Source organism: Ursus maritimus, unplaced genomic scaffold (assembly GCF_017311325.1).
Source record: "Ursus maritimus isolate PB19 unplaced genomic scaffold, ASM1731132v1 scaffold_18, whole genome shotgun sequence".
In the NCBI taxonomy this organism is placed as follows: Eukaryota; Metazoa; Chordata; class Mammalia; order Carnivora; family Ursidae; genus Ursus; species Ursus maritimus.
In genome coordinates, this window is record NW_024424230.1 from 4062093 (window position 1) to 4085904 (window position 23812).

Consider the following 23812-nt stretch of genomic DNA (forward strand, 5'->3'; position numbering starts at 1 on the left):
GTCTCTGGCAGCTTCCAGAGGACTGGCGGTGGGTAGGGCACTGGAAGTGGGCACCCCGGCTCGGGCTGCCCCCTCCACTGCAGGAACTCAGCCAGCGTCCTCCTGCACCTTCCCTGTCACCCTAGCTAACAAATGGGATTTCTGTGTAAGTGTTTAGAAAGAAATGTACATTTTATACACATGGCTCAAGGAACCCAATTAAGAAACAAACAACAAAAGAAAATGTAGTCCATTCCAGAAGTGAGTGTTCCCTCTTCCTCCTCACCGTGTCCCCAGGAAGGTCAGGCAGTGTGACCTGGTCTTGGGTTAGGGGGCTGGAGGTGAAGAGAAGGATTTAAATGCCAAGGGCACAAGTTCCCCCGAGTGAGCCGTGGGGAGCAGACATTTGATAAGGACAGACTTCATTTTTCTCTTATAACAGTCCCACCAAGTAGGACCTACCACATCAGGGTTTTGAAGGAACAGAGGCGCGGGAGAGTCAAACTTCGTACAAGGAACAGCACTAGTGAGTGATACCGAGCCTGCCACATCTCCTCTGTTACCTCCCTGGTTTTCTGCTTCCCTTACTTGGAACCTTCTCCACATCTTCAAATTCGGGCTTCTCCCAACGTCCCGGGCCTCACCTAGAGTCTCCTTCCTCAGCCCAGCTCACCAGGACCGTCTACCCTGGGCTGCCCAAGGCCTCCAGGAAAGGTCAGTTTCCTAGGTAGGCCTGTCACCCCACCCCCTACCCCGAAGCTCTGACTCCCCTGACACACGTTGTCAGAAGAGCTCTTTCTCCAAGCAGATGTCCCCACTGTGGCTGCAAGTCCTATTTGCGATGGAGGGTTACTGCGTGCTTCTCTCACGCACCAAGTCCCGTAAGGGCAGGAGTCACATGTGCTGTCTACAACTCCCTGCCCCACGGGACAAGGGGACTGATTCGTTGCCTCTAACGTTCAGAATCGTGGGGGAACCTTAGCGGATGACTTAAACGGAAGTACTGTTTAAGAACCATTGCAAAGAGACTGGCCATAATCTAAGAAGCTAATTCTCGTAACATCCATGACCAGATAGGTTTCTAAACACATTTTACACATAACAAGCAACACCTAAAGGCGACAGATGCGGGGTAAGTTTCACAAGGCGTGCCGTGAGGGAGGACTCGGGCTGACTCAAAAGCAGCTTGATCGCATTATTAGACAACTGTTTTTGTTTTTGTTTTTTCACCATCCCATGCTGGCAATCTTGACAGAACTGGAGAAGAGGGTTCTATTTCCTTAATTCTGATTACTGAGGTCTTTAGAAGAGTGTTAACAGCATTCACTGCCTTCCCTTCTGATGTTAAAAAGCAACATGTTGTAAAAAATACAGAAAAGCTTGCACTGTTAGGCCCATCATTTTTTCTAAACAAGTACATATGTTAAAAAATGAAACTGGGGACACTTTCAGCATACCATTTTAATAACTTCTTAGATGCCCCTAAATTATAGAAATAATATGCGTTTGTCATGGAAACAAACCATTGCAATACAGACTTGTATAAAGAAAAAAATGCACAGGGTCCAGTCACCATCTAAACGTACCCCCTGAGACGGCCAGGATTAACAGTTCACGCATGTCATCTACATGACTCTTCATGCTCAGACAAACGTACATGCGGGGTGGGCTCCTTCTCCTTCTTGAAGAAAGAAATAGTCACAGCAGGCCCATTTCTTTGTAATTACTTCTTGGTGTAATCATGCATCACAGGTCAATACATATACATCCAGCTCATTTTTAACAGCTGCGTATTTGTCCACTGTATGGAATACGCTCCATCACAGGTCATTTTCAACCTCTTACGTTTCTGCCAACGGTTGAAAACTGGCATCTTCTTGTTGTAAAGTACTGACAATTAGTGAGGTTAAACACCTTCATGTATACGTGTTGGTAATCTGCATTTTAAAATGGTTATTCAGATTTTCTTTTCTTTTTTTTTTTTTTGGAGAGGGAGTGGCGGGGGGGAGGGGCAGAGGGAGAGAGAGAATCTGAAGCAGGTTCCACGCTCAGCATGGAGCCCCACTCAGGGCTCCATTCCACGATCCTGGAATCATGACCTGAGCCAAAACCAAGAGTCAGAAGCTTAACCTACTGAGCCATCCAGGTGTCCCTAGATTTGTCTTTAAAAAAAAAAAAAAAAATCCATTTGAGAAAGGTTTTGGTAAATTAGGAATAGTGACCTTCTGTGGGAATACTAATTATATTAATCCTGGCTCTGCCTTACATGTTGCAAATATTTCTCATAATTGATTGTGAAGCTTTGTTTACTCTTTTTCCCTTTTCGGTTCTGTCTTTTAGGTCTTCTCTAACTGTGAGGTCATACAAATATTATGAAGTTTGTCTCCATCATCACTTGACTATGTAAGAATTTAAAATAAAAATTCAATTCATATAAATATTTTTAGAACAAAGATTTAATACCTTTCTTCTTAATCATTTGAATCTACTTCTTTGTCTTTCTCCTTCACACTTCAATTATTAAGTGTCTGGGGTTGATAAATAAAAGCTTTGAAAACACAATTAATTGTTTATAATAGTTCTCCATTGGTCTTCTGGTCAAATTATTACTGAGCTAATGAATGCTATTATATACAAAAACTTTACTTGTTACCTTTACTTTGTTTTTAAATGGGAAGCACCAGAGTGATGATATCGATATATAAAGGTCTCATAATGAAGGTCAGTCTTCTTGGATTTCAATCCTCATTTACTTCAGTATATTCACTCTCAAGAGTCCAGAGTTACAGAATGACAAACAACATGAGAAACACAGAGTGTAAAAAGTCTAATGGATGTTTTAGGTATGCATGTTCAGATAAATGTCTACGCATTACGAACAACAGAAATTATGTCCTAAAATAATAGATGGTACATGATCAAAAATGCAAGTTTAGAATTAAAGATACGTTATTAGCCCCCTCTCCTGGATCAAAGGTATCCATCCCTACACCAGCTTATATTCACAACCTCAGATCACGTTTTATCCAGCAATGTCAATTCTGTCTCTGGGGTCTAAATGATTATTTTCTCTCCTTGTGCTTTTATAACCCAGCCAAGGACAAGGGAGCTAGCTGTCTTTCTTCAGTGGGGTGACTACCACCTATCCCTATTTTGCTTGGTGCAAACACAGGCAAGTTCCTTTGTGGACTGATCATTTTCTAGAGGTCATTCAGACCATAATTTCAGGCCCTCGCCACTATCCTGATGGTCCTTCTTAGGAAATTAGACCCAGTGGGAACGTTTTCTCCCTCTGCTTAGTCTATGGGTCAGCATTTTCCTTCCCTTGTAGTTCTTAATTCCCTTAAGTGGCAATTATTTAAGACACAGTTAGAGAAGGTGCAATCTACATTCATCCAATAAAACCTAAATATTAAAAAGGACAGAAAAATTCAGCATGGTTACTAAGGATAAATGGGACAGCATTTAGCATTTGAAAGGTACCAACGAAGTGGTACATGAGTAAATGGATAAAATTAAAATAAAAAAGATTGGAGGTAAAAAAAAAAGATTAAGAAGAACTAAAAGGGCATACTGTGTGTCAAAGAGACAGAGCGTCTTAATTATAAAAGGTTAATATCACAGTGAGAGTCAAGAAATAGGTGGAAAAACCACCCTAATAAATACTATCTAGGAATCCACCCAAGGCAGCTGATACAGAAGGACTAAATTTTAGATTTTTAATGAGCGTATGATAAAAATTAGTTAGATTAGTACTGTGGTCCAAAATACTCTTCATAGAGATACCATATTAGTGGTGAACACATGACGCTTGGGGATGAAATCACCATGTCTGTGGAGACATGTTAGGAAGACTATGGTGACTGCAGGGACATAAGAGATGAATATGTCCTAAGCTAAAGGTTCTAAAAGGAGCCAAAGGAGAAAGGTTAAGAATTCTGAATTTTATGTGGGCCATTCGTAAGGAATGGTGAAACTACTGGAATGGATAAAAACTACCGGAGTGGATTTTATTAAAATGACAATGCTCTCACGAAGCGCACAGAAGCTCTGACCGTGAGCGTCACACAGAAAATGTCAGGATGCGAGAGCTGTGGATACTGGGGAGCATAATGCACGCAGGCCAGCAGGCGGAGTCCTGATGAGCTCTAGCACGTCTTCCCATGGTCTCCATTTAAGAGCAGGTAAATACCTGTGAAATTTTAAGGATTGACTCAAGTCCAATTGTTTCTTAAAGTTTTAAAACTTAATCTTCATGATTTGGTCTTCAGTGTAACTCACTATCTGCCTGGTATATCAGAAAGCAGCATTTTGCCACGAAAATCCAACATGCGGTGTTCGTGAGACATGGCAGACACATGAAAAACTTCTGGGTTGAAAGTGAATTTTCATACATAAAACCAGATTGATTCCACTAGGACCACTTTTAAGGTTTTATTTAACTCCCACAGTTAGAAAAGGTCTAATCTCTATCATAAATCCCTTATTCTTCAGCTCTCGTAACAGTTCTGATTCTGTAAGGGAATCCTCACTGATCCAACACTCCTGAGATGGTGACATTAGACCCAAGCATCACACGTGACACAGCCTGGCTTTCTCAAGCAGCAGCATCTTGGCGGCCACGCTGAAACCAGGGGCCGGCTCCACATGCCTCGCCAGCCTTGTAACCTCATGTTCTCCCTCTCCATTAAACTGGGAAGGACGGTAGTATCGTGTGGTTTGGGAAATTAAATGAGATGATACTTTTTTTTTTTTTAAAGATTTTATTTATTTATTTATTTATTCGACAGAGATAGAGACAGCCAGCGAGAGAGGGAACACAAGCAGGGGGAGTGGGAGAGGAAGAAGCAGGCTCACAGCAGAGGAGCCTGACGTGGGGCTCGATCCCATAACGCCGGGATCACGCCCTGAGCCGAAGGCAGACGCTTAACCGCTGTACCACCCAGGCGCCCCTAAATGAGATGATACTCTTAAACAGAGCCCACTAATTTGGCAAAGTGAGTGCTCACATGTAATCGCTATTCTCACATATAATGTGGCAAATTATTTAGAATAAAATGGAGTGAATTCAATGCTTCTTTTTACATCTTTCCTATACTCTATAAAGAGTAGGAAAAAATATATTGTGGAAAAGGCTTAATAAGATTAAGTCAACTAGAAAAGTATTATTACAACAATTTCCCTCTTTCCTGGGGCCCATGATGTTCTGCGGCCTGGAACGTTCTCTCCCACGTAACTCTTACCCTCTTTCAAGAGTGAGGTGTAAGGCAGGAGTCTCACTCGGTGCCCTACACAGATCACTTCCCCTGATGCCTTCCCAAAGCACCTTCGATCTTATCTTTGTTGGCCTTAGATAGCAACTGGGTGTTTATTTGCATGGTTGTTCAATTAATGCCTATTCTCCATTAAAACAGCAGTCCCTATTAAGGCAAGGACCAAGCCTGTGCTGTTCACTCCTCTGTCTCTGATGCTTACAGCATAGCATGTTGGGCTCGTCGTGGGTGGACAAAGTTCCATAATTGTTTGGTGGCGATCTGGTAGGTCTGAACACAAAAGTAGTTACGGATTCTCAGACAAAATTAATTTCTAGTCACTTTAGGACTTTTAAAATGTGTTTTGCAACATACTAAGAAGCAGAAGAATATCTCATGAACTCAACAAAGTTTACAAAACCTGCCCCACTAAAAAGGTTTAGTAATTACTAATTTAACTTCTCAGTGAGAGAACTCAGAGGTCGTCATCAGAGACAGTGAGAATGCTTTTCAGGAACAGCTTGGAGCTATTAGGGAAAGGTTAGACCACTTTGATTCTGAAACTGGTTGGTGCCTTGCTGATCAGATTCTACAGGATGAAATCCTGTAACTGCAAACAGCATATCACAGCTTTCTAGAACTCTACAGTTTGGGGTTTCACATAAGGATTCATATGAGAGACAAGACCCATGGCTGCCTTAGCAGTAAAGCGAAAGAGTGACACACTTGAGGAAATCTCACAGGAACTCATAGTTGCTCAGGAGACAGAAACTGCGGGTAGGGAGGATGGTCATGTCCCTCACTGTGTGGAAGCACGGGACTAACTCAGAGGGACACTGACAAGAGCACGAACATACAAGAATGGAGCATAACCAAAAATACACACAGATCAAATGCCCGCATAAATAAGCAGGCTGTACTTGGGGTCTAACTCAAAACCTTTAGGTCAAACACATTCAATTTTATCTGCATTATTATAATAAAGTATTGTTTCTTATATGCTGAGTAAAATGATTGTATCTATATTAATGTCATAGGTGAATATGTAGACATCTTAATGCCTAGAAGATGAACATATGCAAGTTGATTCTACCATAAATAATAAAAATATACAGCCCTGGATTTCAACTGTCTTTTTCAATATAAAAAAGATATTAAAAATTTGGTATGTTCAAACTGAACATAAAACATCTTAAAAATGTCTTTCTAACACAATGTCTTAGACACAGACAGAGAAATTGGGGTAAAAAAGAAAATATATTAAGTACTATAACAGAAACATATCTAAAACCAAAATTACTTCTTTAACTGGTAAAAGATTCATGACCTAAAAGCATACATCATAGGAAACTTTCCTCATTACATACAGGGGGAAAGGCCAGAAAAATGGACAAAGATGGTATATTAGAATAACATTAAAGTAAAACAAAAAAAATTCGAAGTGTTATCCAGCCACATTTAAAGGGCCAGCCTGTTTTTCTCTTGGTTCTTCAGCATTTTACTGCACATTCGTTGCAATCCAACTTTCAGCTAAATGCCCTCACAACCCCTTTATCGACCCTATGGCCACTTCTAGCTGCTCGGCATCCAGGCTGTCTCGCTTCTCACCTCTTACTCCCCAGTTCTTACAAAGCCGAGTGCTATCCACTTGCCTTCCCACAACTCAGGTCGATCAGCTTCATGTATACCAACTATGTCGGCAGAAGTTCCAGCACCTTTCCGTCCCTGCAGCAAACACGGTCTGCGACACTCACTTCCCATAGGAAGAGTGCTTACAGGTTATTCACTCACATTACAATTACACGTGCACGAGAGGGACTACAGCTGGCACTGCTTTTATCTGGCCCTCGATGTACACGTGAAGGCTGTTCTGCCTGAGAATCAGGGTTCATTTAACGAAGCTGAATCCTATCGATGGGTTATCTGTAAAACACCAGGGAGTACCACAGTTCAGTACTGACTGGATGCTCCAGAAAAATGTCAAGAGATTCAGGAAGTATTTAGCTGCCAACATAAAGAGGGTTAAAATATGGTACTTTACTGCCTGATAAGTGAGAAAGGCCGTGAGACTGGTACCTTTTTAAAAAATAAAAACTTAGGTGAAACCAGCTGTAGTATTTACCAAATAGTACTCTGAAATTTCAAGAGAACTATCTGGGCATTTTCATGTCTCTGTCATTTTATATTAAGAAAGTCATTAAAGTAAACAGTCTTTTTATTAGAAACAGTCTTGCTTCTAATCATGAGACTCAGGTATATAAACCTGAACATGCACGTTATGCCATCAATCCAGGCCCCTATTACTATAAAATATAACTTGGAATAGCCACTCTTGTCACTCACGAGCAGCACCTACTGGCACAATTAAAAAGAACCCAGAAGACACAGAGTAATTTCAGTTCAATATTTTATTAATTAAATACTTACAGAGCACTTAATATATGCCAGGCACTATTTTAAGTACTTTACAAATATTAACTTATTTAATCACTGCACGACATTTATCACTAAAAGAGATTTAATGGCATAAACCTTACCCCAAGATTCAAGGATCTACTTCATTAGTTTGAGACGCAGATTCTGTTTAAAGCCAACAGAATCCAAATCTGTCCCTGGCCAACATCTGCAAAGAACCGGTATTACAGTCCATTCTAACTTCATGAACCAGACAACAAATGTGGAGGAAGTCCTGAAAGGCAGTTCCCCAAAAGAAGTTCTCTCCCCAAAAAAGAAAATAAAATTTTACATTCCATGCAATGTGAATAATCTATACTAATTGCAAAGGAGTCTTGCCTTTTCTCTTATAAACAGGAAATCACTTACATGAGGTTTTTATTTTAAGCGTGCATTAAAATTATGATTTTTCATAAGATGAAAGAATGACTCTGTGCCAATCACACTGACATGCTACTCAACAAATGGCACTAATAGCGGTGACAAGAGTGAACCTGTCTGAGCGGAGCTTTTTAAGAAGTATCTAGACCAGCCATCAAAACCATGATTTTATCTAGTTGGGGCCTACGCTATATTCTGCTGCAATAAAAGCTATTAGGTGATTTAAGTGACTACTTTACTATGATGGATTTTCATCTATTAAAAGAATGTATTTAAGTGTTTTTAATCTTAGTTAGAAATAGAAAAAAAAAGAAAAATAAAAAAGTGTAAGCATGTCTATATAAGCTAAAATATTTTGCTTCTTCATATTTTTCCTGAATAAATTAACTTTGCAAATTTACTCGATTTATATATTTCAGATGCTGATTAACATGTATCATATGACATCTTTTTGGTCTATTTAATTTTAGAGTCTCAAGCCAATTAGCGTAATTTCTGTATTAACTTCCCCATTTTCATTTTCCCATCCCAATCAACTTCCTTCCCTAATCACCCCAGATCAACAGAGATACCTATTTAATATTTTCTGCTACGCATCCATGCAGGAAATAGAGAAGAAATAAGTATATTTTTTTTTTGGTATTTGTAATTTAAAAAATTTTTATCTCTGGTAAAATACACATAAAGTAAAATTTACCATCTTCACCACCTGTGAGTGTACAGGTCAGTGGTGTTAAGCACATTCCTACTGTTGTTTCATCAATTTCCAGACATTCTCATTTTGCCAAAGTGGAAGTGTACCCACTGAACAACACAACTCCCGTGTCTCCTCTCCCCAGCCTCTGGCAGCCATCATTCTATTTTCCGTCCCTCTAATCTGACTACTCCAGGGACCTCATATTCATATATGCAGAATCGTACAGTATTTTTCTTTTGTGTCTGCCTTATTTCACTCAGCATTATATCCTCAAGGTTCATCTACGTTGTGGAAAGTGTTGGAATTTCCTTCTTTTTAAGGCCGAATAATATTCCAATGTATGTATTATATAATTATATACCTATTACATATAATGTAATTTATAATGATATATAATTATATTTATAATTACATAATATAATTTACAGATTATATATTATCTATTTTCTTTATCCATTCATTTGTTGATGGGCATTTGGGTTGCTTCTTTTGGCTACTGTAAATAATGGTGCTATGAGCGTGATCTGCTTTCATTTCTTTGGTACATATATACACAGAAGTGGGAATGCTGGATCATTTGGTAGTTCTATTTTTAATTTCTTGAGGAACCACCATACTGTTTCCATAGTAGCTATACTATCTCAAATTCCCAACAGTGCACAAAGGTTTCAAATTCTCTACACCCTTGCCAACACTATTTTATTTTATTTTTCTCGTAGTAGCTATTCTAGTGGGTATGAGATAGTAGGAGTAAATTTTTAAAGTGACTTCTTAGCTAGTGAGAAAATTATGGTGAACTCCTCTAGGATTCTGACGGTTTCCTGTCTCACATTAAGTCTGTCATCCATTTTGAATGTATTTTTGTACGTGGTGTAAGAAAGCGGTCCAGTTTCATTCTTTTGAATGGAGCTGTCCAGTTTTCCCAACACTGTTTGTTGAGGAGACAGTCTTTCTCCATTAGATATTCTATCCTGCTTTTACATTTTCCATATAGTTGTGGGTCCATTTCTGGGTGCTCCATTCTGTTCCACTGATCTATGTCTTTTTTTATGCCTCTACCACACTGTCTTGATTATTACAGCTTTGTAATATAACCTGAAGCCTGGAATTGTGATGCCTCCAGCTTTGCTTTTCTTTTTCAAGATGGCTTTGGCTATTTAGGGTCTTTTGTGGTTCCATATCAATTTTAGGATTGTTTGTTTTAGCCCTGTGAAAAATGCTGGTGGTATTTTGGTAGGGATTGCATTAAATGTGCAGATTGCTTTGGGAAGTATAGACAATTTAACAAGATCTGTTCTTCCCATCTACGAGCATGGAATTTTTTCCATTCTTTGTGTCATCTTCAATTTCTTTCATAAGTGTTCCACAGTTTTCAGAGTACAGCTCTTTTACCTCTTTGGTTACGTTTATTCCTAGGTATCTTATGGGTTTTGGTACAATTGTAAATGGAGTTGATGCAACCTCATAGGAACTTCTTACTACATATGACTCCAGAGGCAAGGGAAACAAAAGCAAAAATGAACTATTGGGACTTCATCAAGATAAAAACCTTCTGTAGAGTGAAGGAAACAATCAACAAAACTAAAAAGCAACCTTTGAATGGGAGAAGATATTTGCAAATGACATACCTGATGAAGGGTTATTATCTAAAATCTATAAAAAATTTATCAAACTCAATACCCCCCAAAAAAAATAATCCAGTAAAGAAGACATGAATAGACATTTTTCCCAAGAAGACATACAGATGGCTAACAGAGACATGAAAAGATGCTCAACATCACTCATCATCAGGGAAATGCAAATCAAAACTACAGTGTGATATCACTGCACACCTGTCAGAACGGCTAAAATTAACAGAGGAAACAACAAATGTGGACGCGGATGCAGAGAAAGGAGAACCCTCTTGCCCTGTTGGTGGAAATGCAAACTGGTGCAGCCACTCTGGAAAAGAGTATGGAGGTTCCTCAAAAATTAAAAATAGAACTACCCAATGACCCAGCAATTGCATAACTAGGTATTTACCCAAAGGATACAAAAATACTGATTCGAAGGGATACATGCACCCTGATGTTTACAGCAGCATTATCAACAAATGCCACATGTGGAAAGAGGCCAAATGTCCATGGACGGATGAATGGATAAAGATGTAGGGTACACACACACACACGGGAATATTATCTGGCCACCAAAAAGAATGGAATCTTGCCATTTGCAATGATGTGGATAGAGCTACAGTATATTATGCTAAGAAAAATAAGTCAGTCAGAGAAAGACAAATACCATATGATTTCACTTGTATGAGGAATTTAAGAAACAGAACAGGTGAACATGAGGGGAAAAAAGAGAGGTGAACCACAAAACAGACTCTTAACTATAGAGAAAAAGCTATAGGGTGCTGGAGAGGAGATGGGCTGGGGTGGGGGCTAGATGGGTGATGGGTATTAAAGAGGGCACTTGTTGTGATGAGCACTGGGTGTTGTATGTAAGAGATGAATCACTAAATTCTACACCAGAAATTAATATTACACTATATGTGAACTAACTGGAATTTAAATAAAAACTTGAAACAAAAAAAAAAGAAAAAGAAGAAAAATCTGGTGAATATAAAATACTAAATTACTGAGTACTGTTTATTATGATGGTAAAACCAACCAGAGAAGAATCATATCGTAAGCAAAAAGTGAAGGGCTTTTCTTATTCAATAATATAAAGGATTAAGGAACAATAATTTCACTGGGCACTATATTCGGAACGTAAATATGCATATCTCACTTTATTTGTTCATAAGGTTTTTTTGAATGGTTGATTATAACAAACAGACACAATAATCTACCCTAAGTCATAAAGTCATTCAGGAGAAGGACGAGACTGGGACACATTAGACTGTCAAGGAATTCATGTTAGGTCACAGAGAAAAGAAGAGCAGGGGTATGTGAAATTGAAGGGGAATAAATATACTTATAAATATTATGAATATATATATATCCAATTATGGGAATTTTAGGATAAAATTTAAGACACATGCATGCTTAATTTTAGAAACTGTCATGGTGGTAGAGAGGAAAGAAGTGGACTCAAAGAAATACTGTCAACTGATTTTTAACAAAAGTGCAAGGCACAGGGTTTTCAACAAATGTTGCTCAAAAAAAAAAAAAAGACACTTATATTCAAAAAAACACCAAACCAAAACAAAACCCTCAACCTGTACCTCATGTTATCCAAAATTTGACTCAAAATAGATAACAGATATAAACATATGCAAAGTAAATGTGAAAACATAAAGCTTCCAGAAGAAAATACAGGAGTTAACCTTTGTAACTTGGGTTAGGCAAACAGTTTTTAGATACCACATCAAAAGTACAAACCATGAGGAAAGCCATCAATAAACTGGACTTCATGAATTCTGAAGTCCCCTTTCACCCACAAGACACATGTTCCAAGAACCCTAGTGGATGCCTGAAACCACAGATAGTACCGAATTGCCATACATACATACATACATACCTATGATACAGTTTAATTTACAAATCAGGCACAGTACGAGATTCACAACTAATAATAAAATAGAACAATTACAAAAATATACTGTAATAAAAAGCCTTCGGCTCCTGGGATCAAGCCCCGCATCGGGCTCCATGCTCAGCGGGAAGCCTGCTTCTCCCTCTCCCTCAGCCTGCCACTCTGCCTACTTCTACTCTCTAACTCTCTGTCAAATAAATAAACAAAATCTTAAAAAAAAAAAAAAAGTTTTCTCTGTGAAAGACACTGAAAAGAGGGAAAAAAAGGCAAGTAGCAACCTGAGAGAAAATATTTGAAAATCATCTATCTGATAAAGGCCTTGTATCAAAAACACATTAAAAACTCCTAGAACTCAGTAACCCAATGAGAAAAGGGGAAAACTATTTCAAAAGACACTTCATCAAAGAAAATATACAGATGGCAAACAAGCACTGACAATCAACATCAGTAGTGACCAAATACAAATTAAAACCACTCAATACCACCAAACTCCTATTAGAATGGCTGAGAAAACCCAACAGTCCCAAGTGCTAGTGAGGATGGGGCACCCCAAAGGGCACAGACGCCTGTCGGAAGGAGCTCACAATGGCCAACGCTGGAGCAATTTGACTAAGAAATAAAAATGATACTGAATTGTAAACCACGAGTATAATAAATCCATATTGGTAAAAATAAATTGAATAAAAAAATAATTGGGAGTGAAGAGACAGATATTCCTTAAAGAAGAATTCCAATTAAACACAGAAGGAACGAGGGAAAGAGAGTATTACTGCTAAAACCCCACAGACCCTGTTGTAGGCAAAATCCACTAATGAATGTCAAAATTAGTGGGCAAATGCTTGAGGAGAAACAGGCTATTTGCATAATCTGGAAGTATCTCCCCGGAGATGTGTATTAATTAATACGGAGAAAACAGTAGGTCTGTAGTGGAGAAATATGGAGACACCGCCTCACTCAACAGGTCCAGTTTACACCGTCCGCCATAACATACCCTGATGTGCTGCACCTCTACTCTGGGAGACGCTTAAAGAACCTTAACTGAATCATGAGTACACGTCAGACTACTGGAAAACAAGGAACATTCTACAGAATAACTGATCTCTATTGGTTAGAAGCATCAAGGTTGTGAGAGACAATGAAAGACTGAAGAGACACAAGAACTAGAGGGCACGTCAGTCCCTGAGCTGAGTTCTGGAAAAAGAAAAACAACAGGCAGAAGACCTGGTGAGATGTGAACGAAGGATGTGGCTTAGCAGATGGTCTCGCACTGACGCTAGTATCTTTGGTTTCGGAAATCCTGTCATGGTTATACCTGACACTCACATTTGGAGAAGCTGGGCAAAGGATATTTGGGAACGCTGCACTATTTTTGCAACTTTTCTGTAAGCTTAAAAGTATTTCAAAATAAAAACTCAAAACAAGGAAAACCTGCTAGCTGGTACAATGAAAACAGAAATAAATACAATTGCGAATGATTGATAATGTACACTTTACATCTTCTGAACTAAATTTCAATACTAATTAAATAGTATTCCTAAACTTCCCCTATAATTTGAAGAACCTGTTCCATTCTTCTTCCAGAAAGGGTTTCAACGGAAACAATAACTGTTAACGCACTATCAGCAGTAAGACCTGCCAACGCCTACCGTGTTTCTCTCATACAAAATTGCATGTTAGTCGGGGTCAAGATATGAATGTGAGGGTGTGTAAATTTTTAAAATATATAAATTATATTGAATTAAACAGCTGATAAAAGGTCTATATAAAAATAAAAGCCACATCAATTACCTGATAAAATCATACTGCACCCACTTATAACTTTCCACAATCAATTTTTCCCCTTAAAATTTTGATAAATGAAGTTGTCAGGGAGGATAAGATCACAATTTTGTTTTCTTTTTTTTTCTCTTTAACTATTTTAACTTTCAGAATTCAGTTCATGAATGCTGTAAATGTTAGCCTAGATAAGATCACAATTTTGCTTGGTGATGAGGTAAGCACACTGTCATGTGCCTGTATAACCTTGTGGCAGCAAGGAAAGAGGCCTAAAAGGAAGTTTTAATGTGGCTCTGAATTACACAGGCTAATTACACTTAGCTAGGCCTCCCAAGAAAGAAGAGCATGGAGTTTTTTTTTCTGGAAAAAAATTAAACCTCACTTTAAAACTTCTAAAATGATGTAGCTAGGAGATGAGCCTGACTGCTCTGAGGGCCTGAAATCCATCAAAAATGATTAATTGAATGGATTTACATGAATTTCAGATTATCTTCAGTCAACTGTATGAGGTGTTATAACAAAAGCTATATTTTAATTGTGGACTCTGATTTTATTTTAAATGTTGTGACTGCCATAGAACATTGAAATATCCACTCGAAAGGACGTTATTTCAGCATCATATTCATTTATAAAAACATTTTTAAAAATATAAAGAGCAAAGAATAGAAATAATTCAAATAAATAAAGTGATGTTTTACTCTGAAAAAAAAAAAGCCATATAAAGACCTTCTCTAGCCCTAACTTTAGCTACACACTCAGACTGTCATGCTGATCCACGGATACCTGCTAACACATATACGGTTATAAGATTCATTACTCTTAATAGCAACTTCAAATAAATGCAAAGAAATCACCGCAGTCCTTTCCTTCTAACTTCCTACTATCAGAAGGGCAATAACAAAGAAAATCTCAGTATCAGTAAGAATTTTCAAAGCTTTTTCATATGCATTGATTAATCTCATATTCGGAAGAAAGGCTAACCAGTGCTACGCATCTTGTGGTAGAGAACACAGACACAGAACAGCTGAGTGACTTGCTCAAAGTCACATATCTCGACAGCCATAGAGTCAGGACATTAAAACCCGGTTCATCTGACGGATGCCGGCGCCATCTGCCAGGCTCTGTACTAGGCCGCAGAAGTACAACTGTGAAAACAGTTACCCTGGTGGCTCTTTTTGTTTAGTATAGGTTACCTCCTGGCTCATGTTTTCAGATTATCTGAAGTCTTAAAACTCCAACATGTTAAGGCTTCATGATAACAATTTATTAACCCACAGGGGCTGATTCTGTCTTCAGCTCCTGTGCGAGCAGGACGAGGTAACTCCTGGAGCCCCTCAGGCACGGACTTCCATCGGCCGCGCTGCAGGGATGTAGCCTCCTCGGGCAAGTCAGCCTCTTGAAGACCCATTTTTTAAAAAAACCATTAAGTTGGGAATAACACCTACCGAACAGCTTTGTTTTAAAGGAGTGGCCTGGTGACAAGTTTGGCACAGTCCTGCTACCCTTCCTCTTCATCTCTGTAACTGGAAAGTCACAATGTGACCGTGTGAAGTAACAGTGTGCTTTAGTACCACCCACCAACCTCCTCAAGTAGGAGGCCGTACCACACACCACGGACTCCCCAACACGCAGGACTGCCCGACGGCAGGAGGGCGTGCGAAGCAGGTGGCAGAAGCGCGGCCCCGGCAGATGGAAAGGAGCGCGTACGTCCTTAACCCTGCTCCACGGTGATAAGCAGGAAAAGGACGTTTTTGGACACACTGAAGAAAAGTTAGAACACTTCTTCCTAAGCAGATTGAATTAAAAATATTTTAAAATGTATACTTAGAAGTTTTGAAAAAACATATTTCAGTATATTATTCAATAAAAGAGAAACAGGGATGAGTTGAGAGGATCTGCTTAACTTACCAGTAACACCATGTTTACCGATAAGCATCTGCAAATGAGCTGACCTCGAGAGCAAGTGTCTATCAGCGAAAAAAGCTGGTTGATGAAACCCCTGCTTTGGCATTATTCCCCCACTGGCTATACAGTACGTGGGGTAGTTAGTTCTAAGCTTAGCAAACCCAACAGGACTACGAGTGACAGAGAAAAGAGCAAAGAGAAAAGCTAGTTACTCGAACCTGCCGGGATGGACATGGATCACGGCGCCGGCCAGAAGAAGCCAGAGTTAGACGCAGGGAGGAGTTAGAAAGGAACAAAGACATTTAGCAGCAGTTAAGAAAAACAGTAAATTAACCCATGGGTGATGTCTGAGGGTAAAGAATCAAATAGTTGAACTGTTAATTATTTTAGGAAGTCTTTTGTCAGTGGTGAAATACCAGGAGCCTGGAAAACAAGGAATCCAGTCTGAAGGTTACAAAGAGAGAGGGTAGAGGCTGAAAATTATAGAGCTGCTAGTCTAACATCTATATTAGGAAATAAATTTGAGATGATACTTATGGATGAGCTTAATGATACATTTGGAGAAGTACAATTTAATAGGAGTGAGTCAGCATGGATTTTCCAAAGGCAATCATGTCAGAAAAAATTTCGTTCCTTTTTAGGTTGAAGTAATAATTGGTTTATGTAAGGAGAACCAATGAGACAGTGTCAGGATTTTCTGAGATTTTTGGACCTCTTCATAAAATGAATTATTGTACAAAATGTCATGACACGTGTCAGAGCACCAACTAACAAAAGGGGCTGAAAGAAATGGGGTTAAAAATAGAAGGCCCCACAATCTGGGGAAAACTACATTTTACAAGGCTCTGTAGATCAGAACGCTAATGTTTTTAATTAATGATGAAGAAAATCTTTTATATGAGGAGATTTGAATATTCCGCTAAGTGAGAGGGAATTGTTAAGATACAAAAGGCTACAGCTGTTTTATCTTAACTGTGATAGATGAAGCAAAGGGGCTCCGGGGTGGAATACAGAATTCCATCTGCCCGACAACGCAGCGGTGCGCTTACGGAGAACTCAGGAATCAGTTCAGCATAGTTATAGTTTCAATGGTGCTGGATTAGTTAGCGCTGTAAAGAAAAAGGATGTGGAGTTTGGTAAGAATCAAACTTTCACATTCCTATTCTTACACCTGGGTAAGAGGAAAATGCTATGGAATGCAATAATACATGTTTTAAAGAATTAAAAAACTGATCATCTTAAAGAACAATATGAAAATCCCATTTTGTGAAAAGACTATCACACTGTACAGGTAACCTAATGTACATTCTTAAATGCTTAAGTCTTAACAATATAAGAACTGATGAAAATCATATCAATTTAAATATGATTTTTTTAAAACCCTACAACAGTAGAAAATGAAGGAATTAGAGAAAATACCATGTCATCACTTAATACTTAATTTTTCCTGAACAGAGAACATCATTTGATCATCACCTTTAGAAAACACATAAACATTTCCAACACTGAAAGTCCCAGCTTCTCAGAGGAAATGTGAAGGAACTAAATTGATGCCACGGTCACACTACATAGGGTGGCCCGGCCCCGCCCTGTCCTGCCCTGAGCACGCACCCAGCACCAGTGAACGCCACGTCAGAAGCAAGCATGCTTTCTGAGGTGCAGACCTGGAATTTACGAGAGAAAACCATCTGTTTCCTTCTTTGGCATAATCACGAGAGGCACGTGTGCTCCCCTCAACCTTCTCCATGGCCTTCTCCCTTATTTCCGGTGCTGTTCGAAGTATTCTGACACAAAACCACCCAAGTCCGACTGAAGGTCTGTACCGCAAACATGGAGTGTATTTCATTGATGCTCGGGGTGCAGTGAATGACCACCACGTGAACTCTTCGGTAACAGAGACTGTAGACAAGCAATTACTAACATAAAGGTCATCATTTGTGGGGTGAAATGGATTTCACCAAATAGAAAAAAAATTATAATGTACAATGAAAGAATTCTGGCAACTTTTAATTTGATGTCAATTTTGTGCGGATTAATAAGATTGTAAAATCTCATCATATTGGATCTAGAGTGGACCTCAATAAATCTCTCCAGAAATACAGGAAGCAAATAAATCATATTTTTAAAAAATATGTATGTAGAAAAGCTTTAGTTCATCCAATTCTACGACTGGGAGATTCATCTACGGTTTCTTTTGTGTAGCTGGGTCGTCCTCGCTGCAGCACAGCATCCCACTCTGAACACACAGCCTTTTGTACACTCTACTAGATGGGCGTTTGGGTAGTTTCCGTTTTTGACCACGATGAAAGTACTGATAATGATACAAAGTATAAATACAAAAGTAAAAGACTAAAGACTATCTCATGTAAAAGGTTAAAACTGTCACAGCAGATAAAAAACCAAATGCAGCTAGACGCTGCTTATAAAGAAGCCGATGCAGCTACACCAACATGAAACACAGAATGATGGCGAGAAGCATTACTACAGACAAAAAGGAACTTGTCATAATTATAAGGAATACATACAGTTTCTTTACGATAGATGGGTATGTGTATAAAATCATCTTACAGTTATGAGTAGCCAGGGATAGATGTTGAAAATATGTAAAGCTAAAAGTAAGAGAATTTAAAAAAACAAACAAACCAGACAAATCCACAATCACAGGGGGCAACTTTATACACTCCTCTTCACAGTTGGGAGAGGTAGCATAAAAAACACGTAAGAATACAGACAATCTGAACAGCACAGTGAAAAACCTCGGTGTAAGTGATGTGTAGGGAACACAGAATACACACCAAACAGCACCACTATTTATGTTCCTTTCTAGCGTGTCTCAAACATTTACCAAAACTTACCAAATGCTGGGCACGAAGAAAGCATAAACAAATTTCAAAGGACTGAAATAATTCAGTATTATGTTCTATCAGCACAGTAGATAGAAGCTAGAAATCAACTTATATTACTATTTCAATAGTTAACAAGAAGATAACTAGAAAAATCCCTAAATGCCTGGAAATCAAAGAATACATCTCTAAATAATCAACTTTTATTTTAAAAATAACCACTTTTATCTGTTTTTCAAATAAAACTATATCCAAAATTAGAGCTCACATAAAGGCTTTAATTCTCTGGAGTATGAAATGAAGAAATGATACTAAAATCATTCTTTTAGTTCCTGAAAATCACTGAGAGGCAAGTCCATGAATTCCCCAAAGAAGTGACAGAGACGAAGAACAACGTGCAACCATGGCTGCTCAGAATGGCCACACGTTACTGCGCGCACCCCGCGTCATGTGGTACAGATGGTGACAACACTGCTAACAGCCCTTACTGTCCCCGCCATGCAGAGGGGGACACTGAGACCCACAGAATTAAAACAACAGTTTCAGAGCCATTCAATAAGGGAATAGGGCTGGAATAGGGCTGACGTTCAAATCTACCCGACCGTAATGGCCACGCCAACACAGAAGCAGAGATTGCTTCTGACTCTGAGGACGAGGACGGGAAGCTCTGAGATGTGCAGATGTCTACGACCTTACAGTGTGGCACACAGGGTGTGACCTGGTCTCCAGGGAACTCCTGCTAAATTACATGGCCTCCATGACTGCAGGAGAGGAGTCCTACATGACTTCATGTACCCAACCCGGGGAAGCACACAGTCACAGCAAAAGCTCTTTCTGCAGAGCTGTTTTCCAACAATACTTTCCAAAAAGTATATGTCTATGCTTCAACATATAAATTCCCAAATATTATCTCAACTAAAATTGAAAATATCTCAAATGACACTTTTCTGTGGCTGTTGTTTAATGTCCCTTCTAATGGTCTTTCGGATGTTTGATGTACATGGTAGAATCACGTGAGGACCAGAGTGATTTTGTCTGTCTGTTTTTGGGTAGCTTTAAACTCACCCTTTTATTCAAAGAACTGCATAATATGCTTCCCTGGATGTTGGGTTACGAGATGCTCAGCACATGGACAGTGCAGACACCGGAGAACACAGCTGATGGTACCCTTCCGGCCAGAAACCACTCTTGCAGAAAACCCTGCTGCTGCTGCGGGACCCATCCCAGCACCTACTGCCCCGCGTGGATTCAACAACCGCGGCGCCTAATTCTACCACCGAACAATACGGAACGAGGAGCAGCAACAGCTTGACTCAACACCCTACTTTATACCGAGGAAGCCTACTTTCCCGTAGCCCTAAATGCACTGCGGATGATCTACGATCACAAGGGTAAAGAGTCAGTCACAGTCTAAGAAACATTACCTTTTTAAAGTTTTCTCTTGGCCGAGCTACGTTTATCAAAGCAAAAACATTACCAAGGAGCACTACTGCCACGCCCAGGGAGGAGCCGACACCCGACACCCCACGCGGACCACACGGGTTTGCTCTGTGAGGAATGCTAGCTACAGTGACTTCTGCAGAAAGGAGTTTCGAACAGAATTATAAATATAAACCGAAAACTAGGATTACACACGCATGAGCATGACAGACATACACAAGGAAATGGAATAATTCTTCTTAAAACTTGTTTTATACTAATAATATCTCCAAACATCTCTCCAGGGAACAGTCAGCATTGCGAGTGCAGCGACGGCACAGGCCAAGCTGTCTGTCCTTTCTGAGCAGAGCGACAAGAGGAATGTGTGTCTATGCTCTGCAGTTAGCTTCCTCCTCCTTTCCTTGGCGCTCATCGGAAAGTTACAAATACTTCATTTTAGGGAAATGACCCATTTGTAATGTCCAGTTGGTGCAATGGGGAGAGAGAAGACAGCGACATAGCACCTGGAGAAGCAGGCGCAGGACTATCTTGAAAAGGGTACTTTCCTGACGATCCAGTGGCAATTTAGATCATTTTGCTTGGCGGCTACTTGAAGCGCCTCCTTCCATAGGCAGTATTTCTGGCCTTTGTATGGTCACGGCTCATCTTAAGGAAGAACCCATAGGAACTGATGGCCAGAAGATACTTCAATTTGACTTTATCTGTTCTTGTGCCTAAAGCTATAAACTGTCCAAACAAACATTTTGGTCGCAACCTCACTAACATGCAAGGAATACCGACCTGTGTTTTTGTTTTTCAAAAACAGCCTTGGATACAACACAGATGACAACTGCAGACATTCTACCATTGCTTAAAAAGCCAGTCATATGAGCATAAACAGAAATTTGAAAGAACACATCAGCAAAAAACAAGTAATAACCTTATATGCAGACATTGTCAAATGTAATAATAACCAATAGATAAGAATAGTTTTCTAACTCAAATCATTCATTAAGTTCCATCTCCTTTCATGTAAATGTTATCTGAGCAAACATTACTTACACATTTTGCAGATGGGTAGGGTTTCCCATGATGTTTGCATTTCGGGTGGGTTTCCCATGACTTTCAAACACTGTGGTCACACCTCCAGCATCACCCCCATGACCCACCAGCCCGTCTGCATTGCTCCTGCTAGGCAGGCATAAAAGGTACTGCGCTTGGCCATTAGCTTTTTCACTTCTCACAATGACCCTTCAAAGAGATACCGCCACGTAGACTCACAGAGGAGGAACCTGAGGCATGACGAGGTTGGCCTGCCTGAGGTCACAGGGCCAGTACGGAAAGGAGGAGAGTTTTCACGTGGCTGTAACTGATCCCAAAGCCATCTGCTTAAAACGCTCGCTGTATCAACTGGCATTACTGAAGTATAGTACTGCTTGGCCCACATTTTGGAACTTTCTCTAAATCTCCTGCAGGGTAAGCACTTCCTCCAACCTGTCCTTGCGCTCGTCATCCGCCGTGGCTGCCCTGCACAGTAAGAACGCAGCACTCGAGGAAGGCACGCTGCTTAGTGCAGACACGCTGGACTATGCACAGGGGTAGATCTGAAGGACCTGCCCTTGTGGCTGCGCCTCTGGCTTCAGGTCCAGGGAGGCGAGGCTATGTGAGCGGCCGGCCCTGCCGGCAGCACCGAGCCCTCACACTGCGGACAAGTCCCTCCTAATCTCTGAAACAGGAGTGACACCACGTTCCTCCGTCCGAGCTGCTTAACTCACCCTCCTGGGGCATGTGCTCTCCCTTTCTAGGTGCTCATCCCAAGACAGCGGTGCACAGGGGCAGGGCATAACATTTTAATTCACAAATGTTTTTTGAAAAAAATTAAAAATGCTACCGATTAGTCGAAACGTGGAGTTCAAACCACAGCTATCGTTTCAGTCAACTGAACACCGACTATTTGCTATTACTAACTTTCTTGCCCTGGAAGGATTATTTTGTCAAATTTGCTCTTGATGACATACGATAGAAAAGACCCGTTTTCATAGTCGAGTGGGATAAGCCCAGAACGCGCTTTTTTGGAAGTCAGGAAGCAGATGCTCTCACGTGCTCCACTGTGTTAAAATACATGACAGTAATGGACAGACAGCATCCTAACACTGTGGATGAATGAAATGAAATCCTCTTAAAAACTGCAGCTATGGTGATAGTGTTAGCGCTTACCAGCATGCAGGTAAGCCAGGTCAGGGTTCTCGATGTCCGGATGTTGCTCTTTCAAGTGGTTTCGGAACTCCACAGGCACGTTTGTTCCGTAGTCACATTTGGGGCAGTTGTACATCTTGACTCCTTCATGTTTGCCCGTGTGCAAAATGTGCTTGCGGATGTTTTCAGCACAGTTTGACCTACCGAGTAAGAAAGAAAAGTGAACCAAATTAAAGTCGAATCAGCACCACGAGACCACAGATGATGCTACTATGTAGGCCTCTCCAAGTGTCAGGCCCTCATCGAGAGCTGTCCTGGTACAGTAATTTCTACTTGTATAATACAGTAATCCCATGATGCTGGTAGATTCTGTGAACCTGGTGCTAATTTTTAAGTTGGTCTTTTACCTTAGTGATCCAATTCTATGCGGAACAGGAAGCACAAAATCCCAGGTTCTACAATTTTAATATCAAATTATTCTGGTGCCACTTGAGGGCACTGAAGGAGTTTCCTTAACCCCAAGAACACACCTTTCACCAGGGAGGAGTGGTGCAAAGGAAAGCACTGTGGCCTCACTGAATTTAGAGCACTGAGGAAACAGAGCAGCTCTGGCTTCTAAGCTCTGTCAAGTGAGCTCTAAAATAGTCTGGAGATAGAAAAGCAGCAGCATGTGGAGTGCCGGCGATCTTTCCACATTGGTGTTGGTCTCTAAGCATGAAGGACTGCAAGACACAATGGAGGCCCTATATTCTGTATGCCAAATAGCCTTGAAAATAGGAATAGGCTCCTCTTGTACTGAAATGCCCCGATAACAGGGACACGCCTCTGCTCTCTTCCACCTGCTCCTTCAGCCCTCTGTGAATCTCTGCATCAGACACTGCCCACCTAGACGCTTTCTGAGCACATACGCAGCTGCTGTCTTTCGTCTTTGGGAGAACAGTACTAAAAAGCGCACTGCAAATGCACGCAGGTTGCCGGGGAGGGGGGTGCACTTAACTAGAAAGAAACAAAAAATCAAACTGGCCTCAAATTTCCCACAGAACAAAATTAAATGCAAAAAGAAAAATCCAGCAATAGGATCATCAGCATTTCTGGAGGGTACTGCCAAGGAACAGACGCTGCAGGATGTTGTCTGAAGTGAAGGTTCTGTGACCAATAAGGTAGGAGCACGGCAGTTGGCAAACACATCTCACAACGCACACCAGACGATGAAAGGTCCTACCCGGAGGCTTCACGAGGCTCTGTGCTGCCCCAACACCTCTAAGGAGGATTACATTTGTGTGTCATACTCGACTGTGACGCTGACTTTGCAGGAATGTGCCCTAAAAACACTGGGGATGAATGCAAAATTGGTCATAACCCAACAATTTTATAGTAGCTATACTATCACT

At 40.2% G+C, this 23812-nt stretch overlaps 1 protein-coding gene across 1 annotated transcript in view; it reads right to left on the reverse strand.

Moving 5' to 3' along the window:
- ZNF407 (zinc finger protein 407) overlaps window positions 1-23812 on the reverse strand; it is a 442536-nt gene that overhangs the window by 113842 nt on the left and 304882 nt on the right. Inside the window, exon 8 of the mRNA XM_040632437.1 lies at window positions 22443-22621. Within this exon, the coding sequence (XP_040488371.1) occupies window positions 22443-22621 (179 nt within the window). The remainder of the gene's footprint in view (window positions 1-22442; window positions 22622-23812) is intronic.